Here is a 15,575-nt window from a genome sequence, read left to right as displayed (position 1 = left end):
CTTGGAGGCCAGTCGGGAAGACATGAAAAGGTGGTACGATCAAAATGCCTCCTCCATCGAATTTGAACCCGGCCAACAAGTGTGGGTAATGTCTCCCACCGAACCGTGTGCCCTGCAAGACAAGTGGACGGGGCCCTTCAAAGTAGTCGAGCGCAAGAGCCCTGTCACCTATCTCATCGATATGGAATCTTCACGGAACCCTCTCCGGGTCCTCCACGCCAATAGACTGAAACCCCACTTTGTGCGCTCAGAGCTCAGCCTTCTGATGGCAACAGACAATGGAGCCGAGGAGGACTCCGAACCCCTCCCTGACCTCCTACGGACTCGGGAGAAGGACGGCTCCGTGGACGGGGTCCGACTCTCGGAGGCCCTCACCCTGGAACAGCACCAAGGCTGCCGAGACCTCCTGCTGCAGTTCGCCACCCTGTTCTCCCTCACCCCAGGGGTCACCCCCTGGTGTTTACACGACGTGGACACTGGAGACAGTCCCCCTATCCGCCATCGGGCCTACCGCGTACCAGATCGGGTACGGGCCTGCATCCAAGAGGAGGTGGCCAAGATGCTCACGCTCGGGGTCATCGAGCCCTCAGACAGCCCCTGGGCCAGCCCAGTGGTACTGGTCCCCAAAGCGGCCGCCCCCGGCACCACGCCTGAGCTCCGGTTCTGCGTCGACTACCGGGGCTTGAATGCGGTCACCAGAACAGACGCACACCCCATTCCCCGAGCAGATGAACTAATCGACCGCATGGGAGCTGCCCGCTACCTCAGCATCTTCGACCTGACAGCGGGCTACTGGCAGATCGGTCTCACACCCCGGGCCCAAGAACGATCTGCCTTCTCCACCCCTGATGGCCACTATCACTTCAAGGTCATGCCATTCGGCATGAAGAATGCCCCAGCAACATTTCAGCGGCTAGTAAACCAGGTCCTGGCGGGACTCGAAGAATTCAGCGCCGCCTACCTGGACGATATCGCTGTGTACAGCCGCCACTGGTCCGACCACCTCCACCACCTCCGAGAGGTGCTACAGGCCCTCCAACGAGCTGGCCTCACGATCAAGGCCAGCAAATGCCAAATTGGCCAGGGGTCCGTGACCTATCTCGGGCACCAGGTGGGAAGCGGTCTGGTGGCCCCTCTGCAACTCAAGATCGCTGCCATCCAGTCTTGGTAGCCCCCCATCACCCAGACCGAGGTCCGCGCCTTCTTGGGACTCACAGGCTACTACAGGCGGTTCGTGAGGGACTATGGCAGCATTGTGGGGCCCCTCACGGAACTCACATCCAAAAACCAACCAAAGAAGGTCAACTGGACCCCAGACTGTCAAGCGGCCTTCGAGAAGCTGAAGGCCGCCATGTGCTCCGCCCCTGTGCTCCAGGCCCCCGACTACAGTCGGGAATTTATCGTCCAAACGAATGCCCCCGACCATGGCATTGGGGAAGTCCTTTCCCAGCTGAACCCCGAAGGACTTGACCAGCCAGTGGCTTTCATCAGCAGACGGCTCCTGGCCCGAGAACAACGCTGGAGCACCATCGAGAGGGAGGCCTTCGCTGTGGTGTGGGCCCTCAAAAAGCTCCGGCCTTATCTCTTCGGCACCCACTTCCGGGTACAGACTGATCATCGGCCCTTGCAGTGGCTAATGCAGATGCGGGGGGAAAACCCGAAACTACTGCGTTGGTCCATCTCCCTGCAGGGGATGGACTTCACTGTGGAACATCGACCCGGGCAAGACCAACGCAGATGGCCTGTCACGCTTTTTCCGCCTCGACGAAGAGAGTCCCCAAGAGGATGGGTGACTCTCCCCGCCTTCAGCTGGGGGGGACGCATGTTGGACAGGCCACGTGTAAGGCTTGCTCCCCCCCCGCATGACCAGGCCCGAGCCCGGCTCTTCAGGTGTTACACGCAACAACCACCCGTTTCCCGTTTCATATGGGACCCCTGCCCCTGAACATCTCCACACCATGGGCCCGATTCCCTACCGGCCCTCTCGCCCGGCCTGGGCGCCATCTTGGACACAGCACCACGAGGCCGCGTGGCCTCCGATCGACCCTAACCCTGGGCCTGGCCAGGCCCCGACATCCCGGCACCACCATCCACCCAGGAGGTGAGCGGACTACTTGGCAGGTCAATGGGAGAAAGAGGTGTCGATGGCTCTCCCCCGCCAGGTGCCGATCGCCCCCAGCTCCCCCAGGCGCTGGCTCCACCCCCCTGCTGGGTGTCTGGACTCCCTCATCCCGGACCTCCCGACCTCCAAGTGCGAGGGTCCGGACATCAAAGGGTGCCAGACCTATAACTGGGGCAGCTCCAGAGCAGGAAGGCAGTTGTATCCTGGAGTCGAGAGACGCAGTGAAGAACTCATCCTTGACGGACTACTGGCGCTGCCGTAGCCCTGCCTTGCGAACTATCGACCTGCCTGCTGGCGCTGCCGCAACCTTCTGAAACCTTCATCGTCGTCGGGACCTGCTGGCATGGCCGCGGACTGTTTGTAACCACCACCTTCATCGGGACCTGCTGGCTCCGCCGCGGACCGTCGCTACCTTCAACCATCCCGGGACCTGCAGGCTCCGCCGCGGCCCGATCATCTAGAACGCCGAGCTCGAGGATTGTGAGCTATTTCATCTACCACCATATCCACCAGATTGGTAACGAGACTGTCCCGCTACCCCCTTACCCAACCAAGAGACTAGAATAGAGGGGACCCCTGAGTCCAGACCTCCTTGTACCATTTCACCGTACTTAAAGAATTGCTTATAAAGTAACGTTGAACCTTATCCTTGTGTGGTGTACATCTGTGGGGGGGGAAGTTACTTGTCTGTACGATCACTGGAGACGGCTCTCCCCGGAGACCTCTCCCCCTGTCCTCGGCCGACCCTCCCGATCCGTCTAACAATGCCTGAAAATTTGAGAACCAATGTGTTGTTCTATCAAACAATCATGTTTGAGGTAAATGTGTATTATTGAAATGTGACTATATCTATATGTATGTGGTTATTTCACCGTTTTCTGTCTGTGCCCTTTTTTTCTTCCCACTAGTGACATACAAAACAACTGCAAGCAAAGACTACACCTAGGAACTCAGGTGATCTTTTTCCGTGTCGCAGTATGTTAATTATGTAGTCACTTTTATTATTTCACTTTATCCTTGCAGTAGCAATGGACTCGTTGGTCCTTTCAAATTGCTGAAACATGTTGACCATTTTCTACATATAGGTAGATATTTGTTAAGTCTACCTTTGCTGCTCTTTTAATATTGGTGGAGCGAGCAAAAGACAGAATAAACTTTCATTCTTGCTCCCTCACCCAATTTTATTTTCACTATCACTCACTTTTCTTTTTTATAAGCACTGCAAATCAGTCACCCCTTTACCTACCAACTGGCACTATTGACATTTTAACCACACCGGTCACTGCAAGGTTTTTAGGAGGTTATGAGATCTGACCTTCTACACTTACCGGCAGTGGTCCAAGTAGATGGTTTACAGGAATCCCAAATGATGAAGGGCGGTTCCAAGTGGTGACTGATGGGTATCCTGATAGGTCTTATAGGGATCACAGGACACTTTTCTATGTCTTTTCTTTTAAGTGGGTTGTTACAGACAGTACCAGTTTAATGTGTCACACATAGATTTTTAATTTAGACCCTTTGACACTTTTGTGTTTTACAAGCAAATAAAGCAGGACCAACAAGGTGAAAAATTCACAGTCTTATAAAGTCTGGCATTCTCGTGACCCCAGCAGCTGGGCCACAAATCAATGGCTATGGTCTTAGTATACAGTGGAGTAGCCCGACTGAGGCAGAAATGTCTTCATCAGGATCCCTTTGATTTCTTTTTTGAAGAAGACAATGGAAGGGCTCACCCCGGCTTCGGGGGAAGGGAGTTCCAAATCCTCTGATCCATACCTATTTTGTTTTGCTAATAAAGAGGGTCACTCAAAGTGTCACACATTACATGGAAATGTCATACACAGGTGCACTGAAAATCTGGAATTGTCACTTGTAAACATACTGAAAACTTAGCAGATAATATTGCGTGTACAAATATTTTGTGTACTAATCTTAGTAAGTGAATAAAATATACCTTGACCATAGAAGAACTGTTTGCTATGTTTCTGGTTTCCTCTTAAATTTGTTGTTCAAGATGATTTTAAGAAACACATGATCGCTTTTTAAAAGCCTTATGTGATATTGAATTACTTACAGCCCTTTCAAAGCACAAATGTAGACTGAAGATTGGTTCTACTCCCTTCGCATGATTTTTCTTTTAAAAGTTGTTCCAACCGTTCTCACTTCCTACAACAACAAAAAAGCCTATTTAACAAAAGTAAGGGCCATATGTAGGAACACATTTTCCCATAGACACAGAATGGATAAAACCCTTTGATACATCTGTCCCTAAGTGACTACAAAGTCTATTTTATCAGTCCAAGCACTATCTCCGATTTCTGACACCATGGCTTCTGGGCATGCTGTAGCAGACAGAATTATAAACCATGTGAAGATAGGGCCCTAGTCACCAAGTAACATGGTCTGTGAGCTGAACGCTTGCTTTTTTGCACTTCTGGCTTTGCCAATGCTTTTGTCATTGTTGAGCAGCTATTTGAAAAGAAGGAAAGGGAGCACACATGCGTACCTGCCCTGTCTTTCACCTACAACTTGCTTCACCCCTTAAGCCTTACCCTAGGGGTGGTCTAGTGGTAGTGAAAGGTCCTCCCCTCAGGAGTAGCCAGAGGATTAGAAAGGCTAACCAGAGAAAAGGTGCAATTGCACACACAGGCCTGCAATGGCAGAATTGAGAACATGTTTATAAACATCATGAGTGCAGGTGGGCACACACGGGGCTGCAATGGCACGCTGGAGACTTGTTAAAAACATCATAAGTGAACGTGCTCACGCACAGGCCTGCAATAGCTGACTTGTGGCATGTTTAAAAACATCATGTAAGCACCACTTACTAAAATGTGTAGGAAGGGTGTACTTACATACACACTCCATTTACAGTAGGAAATTGTCCTGAGCCCCAAGGCCCCAAGGCCCCTAAAAAAGAATCAGCAAACCCCGGTTTTGCCCCATGAAAAGAGCTGACCTCCTAAGTAAGGAAAACCTACATGGGGTTTCCTCACTACATGGACATAGAACACCCATGTGTACCTGCCCTGCCTTTCACCTACCACTTGCTCTATCCCTCAGAGAGTACCCCATGGGTGCTCTAGTGGTAGTGGAAGCCCCCCTCAGGGTTGGCTAATAAGTTAGAAATGTCAACCTGAGCAAAAGCGCAACTGTGCAGCCACCGGCCTGCAATGGCAGGCTTGATACATGTCTGAAAGGCTATTCGGCTGGGTGGCACAATCAGTGCAGTGCCCCACTATTAGCCAGTCCAGTACTTGCCCTGGGTATGTGGTGTACCTTTTTACAAGGCACTCACAGGTACAACACCTTAACCAATCAAGAAATCACCCCTTCCCAGCATGTGTAGGGAGGGTGTGCATGCTTTCACACCGCTTTACAGGGGTAAGCACCCTGAGTCCTAAGGCCACAAAAAGAGATTCAGCAAAAACCAGGAGGGATAAATAGTTTTTCGCGATATCCCCTGAGAAGGACCATGTCCAACAGGGCTCCCATAGCATAGGCTAGTTAAAGGACATGGAGCAAAGGTACTCCGACATTGAGAAGGAGGCCATTGCAATTCATTTGGGCTGCAGACAGTTTCACATATATATCTATGGGCACTAATTCTGATGCATACTGACCACAAACCTCTTCTTCCTCTATTAACAGGCTTCTCCTCCAAGCCACTTCTGAAAATTGAGAAGTGGATTCTCCAACTGCAGGAGCACCTGTTTTCTGTAGAGCACTGGCAGGGACTCAAAATCTTGTAGAATATCTCTCACGGCATGCATGGCCTGCAACCATCCAAGAAGAGTCAGGGTGGAGGAAGTAGAGGAGTACATAAGATTGGTGATTAAAATGTCCAACCTTTACTAGTCTCACTAAAAGAACGTTGTGTCTTTAGCTGGCTTTGCCTGCGGTAAACAAGGGGAACTGGAACGTAATGACACAATTGTTATTCCATTGGACTACTGAGGCAAGACAAACACTTCTCTTGCTTCACCATCTATGACATGAGGTAGCTGCCACCCCTAAAGCCTGTCTACTGAGAGGGCCTGGTTGGTAATACCTGGGGTAATACCTGGGCGTTTGACACAGTGCGTTGTTGACCTGGCACATGCAGCCAATCAAGGAATAGTCAAAAACTAAGTCCAGACTCAGATGTAAGGTCCGGTACGGGGTTGGATGAACTCATTGAACACACAGTGTCTGCCGTGTCAGGCTGTTGGCACCCCAGGCCCACCAGCACCTATCATCATGGAAGGCATTCCTCCAAGGCTGTGGCACTGAGTCAGTGCTGATTTTGTGAGTCTACCGAATTGCAGAAACATGCTAGTAGTTATCGATCACTTTCCTAAGTATCGTGAGGTGGAAATTATAGACCCTATGACAGTCCAACAATAGTCCATTTTGAGATGGTTTTGACAACCCATGGGTTACCGAAAGAGTCTGTATGGACAACGGGTCGCCATTCTAAAACTGGGAGCTTGCGCAGTACCTGCCGTCCAGGGATATCACTCATCAGCGTATCACTTCTTGAAGGCCCCAAGCTAATAGAGAAGCCGAGCATGAAAACTCTCCATAAGGTAATTAATATGGATAGTGTTAGCTGAGAAACAGATATTATGTTATACACATTTATAGAGTGCATGGCTGCACCAGCAACAGGGCGCCCCAGCGCTAGCAGACAGGTAGCCAGAGAGAGAGAGAGGGGCTAGATGGAAGAGAATAGCCAGGTTTTAATCAGTTTCCTGAATGCCCAATGACCCTGTATACTGCGGGAAGCCAATGGAATAGAGTTCCATAAAGCAGGGGTCTGAACCTCAATAGAGCGTCCCCCTGCTCTACACCTATGCACCTGTGGAGTGTAAGATCATGGATGTGCCCTGTAATCATTTCTATGAGTATGCTGACTCACACTGCATAGCACAACAAAAGTGAGTCCCAGAGCTCTCTGCATGAATAGACCTGCGGATGATACAACTCCTTACCATTCAGAGTCATCAATCATCAGCATCTAGTGACAATGGTGTAAAAGGTGTTGCACCAGCGTAAGGTACACAATGACAAAACATCTACGAAGAGGAGAACCTGGACGAAACTCCTGCAGGTGGCTGATCTTGTACTTATCAAGGATCGACATCCAGGAATCAAATTCGACCTTCCCTTTGAGGTTGGTGCATGGAGGGTCAGTGTCACATAAGGGACAATTATAGCAGCTATAAGAGGTGCAATAGTATCATTAGGAATGTCGTAAATGGCACCTGCCAGTCGTCTATACCTGGAAGAATAACAATCAGTTTTCCCATGCATTGGAGAGTAACAATCTTGAGATCAAGCACCCTGCCCCAGTGGGCAGCTATCTGAGGTTAACCTCATGCCTGCTCATAACAAGCTCAGCTCGTCATGAGGCACGGTTGCGCTGTGCTCATGATGAGCTGAGCTCATCACAACGGCTGCAACGCTCAAACACAAGGATAATTCCCCGCTGTGCTGAGCGTTCTGAGGAAACGGGTGTGGCCGTGACGAGCTTAGCTCGTCATGAGCACAGCGCCACCGTGCTGCTTGACAAGCTGAGCTCATCACGAGCACTGGGGTGCTGTGCGCGCCCCCCAGCACAGAGGGAGAATTACCCCTGCAGCAAAGGGGTTAATGCTCAGAGTTAAGACCACAGGTCGCCTAATGAGAATGTGCCTGAGATCGACTGAAGAGAGGGTGCATCTTGAGGTACCCCTCTGCGATATCGAGAAGTGGTGGAAGGCCGTCCTGTTATTCGTCGTGATGGGGCATCCCATCTCAGACCGAAGCCTGTTGTTCCCAAAAGGTTTCAGGACTTTGTGCTGCACTGATCCTGGTAGGTTGGCAGCATGTCAGCTGTGAAGCACATCACACTCTAGGAGAGTCCAAAGCGTGCTCTAAGCAAGAACAAATGTCCTGCTGCTCTGATTTGTGTGTGCTTTTGAGTGTTATCTTCTATATTTGCGTTCAATGTTTCATTTCATTGGAGTTAACAAGGAATTTTATGTTGGAAGTCGGGTAATCCCAACATGTTTAGGAGGGAGAGGGTTTTCATATGTTTCCCGTAGCACTGACCTGGTGATAGGTGCTGTGGTCACGTGAGCATTAGAATTAATGAAAGGAAGAAAAGGCTCAAACCTTGTGATCCATGATGATACCACTGTGCCTGGAGTAACTTATTTTGGGGCCCTGGGGATCCTCTAGCTGAAGGACTCACACACGTAGAGGCCACCACTCACCTTGCCCCGTGCTACAACGCAACAGCCACCAAGCATGGTATTGTCCATTTGTTTAGGATTACTAGACAGGCCCCAGCTCAGGCTGCATTGGTCACTACAGCCGCATCTCCTGAACTGTTTCACTCAGATTTCAACAAAGGAGATTCTGTGAATTGTGAGAAGCCTTGCTCAGCAGACATCATTGTGCACAAAACTTATCACACAAAAAGTACAGTATATCCAGGGTTGCAGAACTTGAACCACAAGGAGGAACTAACACATATGAATTATAGAAACAAGAAATACACACTGTACCTATCAGCCAGGTATCCATTCAGAATGGCTCCCACCATGACTCCGATGAAGAAGAAGGTGGAAGAGGCCTTATTAAACCACTTCTGCTCGCACACGAGGTCCCACTGAAAGAGAGAGGCAGAGATAGATGCAAGAGTCACTGATGACAGAGAATGTATCTTGTGCAGTTGGATTGTTCCAAGAGTTCCTCATAAGCCATTGCTTTGATGGGGCTCTCACTCATGTGTTCATGCATTTGTTTTAATTTACAGTGTATTCAATAACCTACTTTTTATGATGGGTCATTCATGAACCCTTTGACCCATGTCCCACAAATGCATGCAGATGAGAGAAGAGCCACAGTATTGTGCCATCTTTTCACACTTTGACTTAATTTCAATCAATCACTTTGACTTCATTTCAAAGAATCAGCACGCTACTTAACCGTGAGGGTCTCAAAGGCGCTGTGGGGAGCGAGGGTGCTGCTACTGCTCGAAGAGCCAGGTCTTGAGGAGTCTTCTGAAGGCGAGTAGGTCTTGGTACTGTCGTATGTGGGTGGGGAGGGTGTTTCAGGTCTTAGCGGTGAGGTAGGAGAAGGATCTGCTGCCGGAGGTCGTTAGTTGGATGCCTGGGACAGGGAAGAGGGCAAGGCTGGTGGAGCGGAGCTGGCGGGTGGGGGTGTAGAAGCTGAGTCTGCTGTTCAGGTAGGCTGGTCCGGCGTTGTGGAGTGCTTTGTGTGCGTGGGTGAGGAGCTTGAAGGTGATCCTCTTGTCGACGGGGAGCCAGTGCAGGTCTCTCAGGTGGAGGGTGATGTGGGTGCGGCGGGGGATGTTGACGATCAGTCGGGTGGAGGCGTTTTGGATGCGTTGTAGTCTTCGTAGGTGTTTGGCTAGGATTCAACAAATGTAAAAGTAAACACCCCTGACGTTGGCCATCAAATCTGCCCATTGTCTTTGTACAGAGTCTGGATGGATCCATGAGAACCTTAACTTTCATCTATTCCCACGAAACAACAGAACAGCAGAATATCTTGACTCTAATTTCAAATTGGAATACTTGACCAGTTCATATCCTACAAGTACGAATGTGAAAACATGATCCTATATTCCAATGTACTGCAGTGTTATTATCTGATTTATATCCACATGTCGCAGTATGTGACTATACATTTTATAATTAAATATGGGTGTGAGGACCCTCCTTTAGCCATTATTATGCTTACAAACTTTTATTTAGAGTAGTTCATCTCCTGTAGTACCCAGTCAGGCCCAAGAAAGCTCTGAGCTAAGTCTGGGTAGTTGGAGCAACCCATTCCATGATGGTCTGGGTTTTCCTCTGTAATGCTTGAACCTGGCCTCCACCTACAAGGTGGCCCAGGTACACAACCTGACTCTACCCTATCTGGCACTTAGTAGCCTTGATAGTTAGACCTCCCTTTTGCAGGGCCTCCAAATCATTTCTCAGGAGGACCAGATGATCCTCCCGGGTGGTGCTAAAGACAACAATATCATCTAGATATGCTGCATGTTGGACCCAGCCTCGTGGATTGGTCCCACTCCTCCCGCATGGCGGGCCCTGGACGACCTCAACCCCTGTCCTCCGGCCTGAAGCTACCCCCTTCAACCTTCACGAGAGCCACCACTCATGGCGACCCCCGGCTCTCCCCCTCCAGAACATGGCGACCCCTACTCGCCCCACGCTGCTGGTCCGACCCCTATCCTGGGCCACCCTCTCAGGCCCCGACTCCATCTTGGGCCTTCCACGTCCGGGCCCCGTGGCCTCGGCCTGACCTCGGCCGCAGCCCCAGCGAAGCCCCGACATCAAGGCACCAAGATCCAACCAGGTGGTAGAACGGCCACTTGACACATCAAGGAGGAGGGGAATTTCGATGGCCCTCCAGCCGTCCCCGGACGCCTGGTTTCGATCGCCCTCCGGCCTCCCTGGGCGCTGGCTCCACCCTCCTGCTGGGTGTCTGGACACTCTCATCCCGGCCCCTCTGACCCTCAGGTGCGAGGGTCCGGACATCAAAGGACTCCAGACCTATATCTGGGGCAGCTCTAGAATGGGTCGGGAGTTGTATCCTGGAGTCGAGAGCCTAGCAGGTTGAACTGCGGCTGACCCTGAGACGAACTCACTACGGAACCCTGAACCCTATTCGGAGCCCTGCTGGCGCTGCCGCGGCCCGACCTCGCTGAAACCATCTTCTGAGCCCTGCTGGCGCTGCCGCTGCCCGACCTCGCTGAAACCATCTTCGGAGCCCTGCTGGCCCTGCCGAGGCCCGACCTCGCTGAAACCATCTTCGGAGCCCTGATGGCGCTGCCGCGGCCCGACCTCGCTGAACCATCTTCAGAGCCCTGCTGGCGCTGCCGCGGCCCGACCTCGCTGAACTATCCTCAGAGCCTTGCTGGCGCTGCCGCGGCCCGACTTCGCTAAACCATCTTCGGAGCCTTGCTGGCGCTGCCGCGGCCCGACCCCGAGGAACCCCCCAGCTCGAGGATTGAGAGCTGAGCGCAGGGTATCCCTGTACCAGGTTGGTACCGAGACTGTCCCGCTACCCCATTCCCACAGTTTCCGAGACCTTAAGGATCCCTTGATCCCTTTGTACATATATCGCGGAGATAACCTGCCTTGATTACCGATAAAGACGTTAAGAATCTATCCTTGTGTGGTGTCCTTCTGTAGTGGTGTGATTGCTCGCCTATACGATCCTAGGAGAGGAACCTCGCCAGGAGGACTCTCGACAACGCTCGGCCAGTTCCATAAGGAGAGGTGGGTCTCGGGGTGGTCGGCCAGATAGCCTCTGCCTCCCCCCTAAGATCGCCTTTCTAACATTGGTGGAAGGCGGTGCGATCCGAGCCAACGCAAATCATACAGAGAGTGACTCACCCTCTGCTGACAGAAACACACTCCGACCATGACTACCAAGGAAACCAGACCGACCACAGAGTTCCAGAAGGAACGGTTGGAAGACTATAACCACAAAGAATTGAAACAATTCTGCAAGGACCTGGGCATCGCGACCACTGGAATAAGCACCAAGGACGATTTCAAGCAGGCCCTGCGAACATGGGTAGAGGCAGGAGCGACGCCACCCCAGAACGAAGATGACACGGTCCCAGATATGCGCCCGGAAACCATCACAACCACAGCAGAGGAAAGAAATACCAAAGGAAACACGGGCCTCTCCCACGAAGACGCCCGAGAGCGAGAAAAGAGCCGGCTCCACGAACTGGAGCTGGCCCGACTCCGTCTGGATGGAGAACTACAGCTGGCCGAGAAAAAGATAGCCCTTGAGCAACTATGGCTGCAAGGAGACCTGGAGGAGAAACGAAGGCAGAGGGACTTAGAGGAGAAGAAGCTCGCGTACGAGCACGAGCGTGGTTTAAAAGAACTTGAGATCAAGGCTAAGAACGGGAAGGCCAGTGCCTCCGGGAACCAGAGCCCACCTCCTCCTGCGGACACAAAGGTCCACATCCCCAAAGATGTCATCAGAGAATACTATAAAAATGACTATATCCAACAATGGTTTAAGGCCTACGAGGTAGCCATGACCTCGCACTGGGTGCCGCAAAAAGACTGGGGTGCCGGCTTGTGGGGAAAGTTCGTCAACGAGGGGAGAGACGCCCTGCTACAGCTCCCAGACGCCAAGATGACCTCGTACGAACATATGAAAGCCGCCCTCCTTACTCGCTATGGTCTCACCCCCGAGATGTACCGGCAGCGATTCCGAGACTGTAAGAGAATGCCCGGTACTACATGGGTGGAGTATGTGAACTTCTATAGTAGAGCCGTAGAGCGGTGGATCAAAGGCAGCCAAGTCACCACCTACGAGCAGCTGTTCAACCTCATTATATGGGAGCACCTCTCTAACAACTGTTTTGTCGAACTCAGGCAGCATCTACTCGACAGTACACTGACTGAGCCACGTAAACTCGCCATCGAAGCCGATCTATGGGAGAGCACCCAGGTCCCCCGGAACTCGATGGGAGACCACGGCCGAGCTACCCAGGGGCCCCACTGTCTGCGAGGTGGCGGAGGAGGCCATAACCGGAACTGGGACACCCCCGCGGTGCCTCCCCCGACCAACACTTCGCCCTCCCTGGCCAGAAGAGGGCCCCCCCAAGCACGGCCAAGGCCCCGCTCGAATGTTATCTGCCACAAATGCCAGCAACCCGGTCACTATGCCAATGACCCCAACTGCCCAATGAACCAGTGAGCCAGCACCACCGGTCCGCCAAACCGCCAGATCGCCGCCGCCTCCCTGGGAGAGGAGAGGGGCGAAGAAGAGGACTATGACCAAGACCAGACCGAGTGGGAGTCCGCCGCCATGTCCCTGGTATGTCTGGGCAAAAGAGACATGGTCCCCCGGGCCCCAATCCCGGCCAACACTCAGAAGTACAGCCAGTGGGTCACCATTAATGGACACCGGGCCGAAGCCTTCCGCGACACGGGAGCCAGTGTGACGGCCGTCCGTTGCCACCTGGTGACCCCTGACCAGATCCTGCCCAATGTACTATGCCGAGTGCAGTCAGCCGACAATTCAGAGAGCCTGTGCCAGATGGCCCGAATCCCCTTTGAGTGGGGGGGAGTAGCGGGCATGCTGAAAGTAACCATCCGGGACGATGCCCCCGTAGACTGCCTCCTCGGGAACGACCTGGAAAGTTCCCCCTGGGCCGACGTCGAGCGGAGAGAGCATCTGGGGATGCTAGGCCTCCCTGAGTGGGTCTGTGCGACCACCCGATCCATGGCCGCCCGGGCCACCACCCCAACCGAAGAACCAGAGTTGCCCGAGCCTCCGCCGCCCGCCGTCTCCGAAGACTCCGACCCTGAGCCCGGCCCCCTGGGGCCCAACCGTGAAGAAATTGCCCCGCTCAGCGACCTCCCGGAACTGGCCCAATGACGTCAAGAAGGTGGCCCCACACAAGAGCAGTTCCGACAAGAACAGAAAACATGTCCCTCCCTCGAGGGTATCCGCCAGAAAGCCGCCGCTCAAACTGCCGGAGACCCCTCGGGGTCTCACTGGGTCTATTGGGACAATGATCTCCTCTACAGTGAACAAAAGATTGCCGAGCCAGGGGCCAGCCGGGTGTTGGTGGTCCCCCTCCGGTTCAGAGACTTCCTCCTGAATCTGGCACACGATGTGCCCCTCGCCGGGCACCTGGGGCAGGACAAGACATACAGCCGCCTGGTGACCCATTTCTACTGGCCCAAGATGAGGAATAATGTAAGCAATCACTGACGGACTTGCCCCACCTGCCAAGCCAGCGGGAAGAGCGGCAGGAAGCACAAGGTCCCCCTGCAACCATTCCCCGTCGTCAACACCCCCTTCGTGCAGGTGGGATCGACATCGTGGGGCCCCTGGAGCCCCGAACATCTCAAGGTCACCGTTTTATCCTCGTCCTGGTGGACCATGCCACCCGCTATCCTGAAGCCATCGCTCTCCGGACCGTGACGGCTCCCGTGGTGGGCAGGGCGCTAATGGGGATCTTCTCCCGGGTGGGCTTCCCTCGAGAAGTCGTCAGTGACCGGGGTACGAACTTCATTTCCCGCTACATGAAGTCCCGTTGGCAACAATACGGGGTCACGTACAAATTTACGACCCCCTACCACCCCCAAGGGAACGGACTGGTGGAACGTTTCAATCGAACCCTCAAGGGGATGATCATGGGCCTGGAAGAGCCCTTACGACGCCAGTGGGACGTGCTGCTGCCCTGCCTCCTCTTCGCCTATCTTGAGGTCCCCCAGAAGTCCCTGGGGTTCAGCCCCTTCGAACTATTGTACGGGCACCCCATCCGGGGTCCCCTAAGCCTGGTCAAAGAAGGCTGGGAGGTGGCCGCACAAGATACTACCCCCGACGTATACCGATACCTCCTGACTCTCCGCAACCAGACTCGGCGGTTCCAGGAACTTGCCAAAAACAACCTCGAGGCCAGCCAAGAAGAGATGAAACGCTGGTATGATCAAAACGCCTCTTCCATTGAGTTCGAGCCGGGCCAACAGGTCTGGGTCATGTCCCCGGTCGAACCATGTGCCCTCCAGGACAAGTGGACTGGGCCCTTCAAAGTGGTGGAGCGCAAGAGCCCGGTCACATACCTTGTGGACATGGAGTCCCCCAGGAACCCTCTCCGGGTCCTCCACGCCAACAGACTCAAACCTCACTTTGTCCGGACGGAACTTAGCCTCCTGATGGCTACTGACAGCGGGGCCGAAGACGACTCCGAGCCCCTACCGGACCTCCTGAACACATCCAAAAAAGACGGCTCCGTGGAGGGAGTCAACCTCTCCTCCGCCCTGACCCCAGAACCAAGCCGAGACTGCCAAAAGCTGTTGGGACAATCTGCAGACTTGTTTTCTCTCACCCCCGGAGTCACCCTGTGGTGCGTCCACGATGTCGACACTGGGGACAGCCCGCCTGTGCGACACCGGGCCTACAGAGTTCCCGATCGAGTTCGGACCTGCATTCAATCGGAGGTCTCCAAGATGCTGGCTCTGGGGGTGGTCGAACCCTCTGACAGTCCATGGGCCTGCCCTGTCATCCAGGTCCCCAAAGCCGCCGCCCCTGGCGCCTCTCCCGAACTAAGGTTTTGTGAAGACTACCGGGGATTGAACGCCGTCACCCGGACCGACGCCCACCCCATTCCCCGGGCAGATGAACTGATTGACCGCTTGGGGGCGGCCCGCTACCTGAGCACATTCGACCTAACCTCCGGCTACTGGCAGATCGGACTCACACCAGGTGCCCAAGAGCGCTCCGCTTTCGCAACCCCCGATGGCCACTACCACTTCAGGGTGATGCCCTTTGGGATGAAAAACGCCACCGCAACGTTCAAGAGACTGGTGAATAAGGTGCTGGCGGGGCTAGAAGAATTCAGCGCCGCATATCTGGACGATATCGCGGTGTACAGCCTCCAATGGGACGAACACCTCCAGCACCTCAGGGA

At 53.4% G+C, this 15,575-nt stretch overlaps 1 protein-coding gene across 1 annotated transcript in view; it reads right to left on the bottom strand.

Moving 5' to 3' along the window:
• LOC147706709 (solute carrier family 22 member 7-like) overlaps positions 1-15,575 on the bottom strand; it is a 130,828-nt gene that overhangs the window by 95,131 nt on the left and 20,122 nt on the right. The window contains exon 2 of the mRNA XM_086925850.1: positions 8,656-8,759. Within this exon, the coding sequence (XP_086781976.1) occupies positions 8,656-8,759 (104 nt within the window). The remainder of the gene's footprint in view (positions 1-8,655; positions 8,760-15,575) is intronic.

Source organism: Lissotriton vulgaris, chromosome 6 (assembly GCF_964263255.1).
Source record: "Lissotriton vulgaris chromosome 6, aLisVul1.2, whole genome shotgun sequence".
NCBI classification, from domain to species: Eukaryota; Metazoa; Chordata; class Amphibia; order Caudata; family Salamandridae; genus Lissotriton; species Lissotriton vulgaris.
This window is presented reverse-complemented; position numbering and strand designations above follow the sequence as displayed.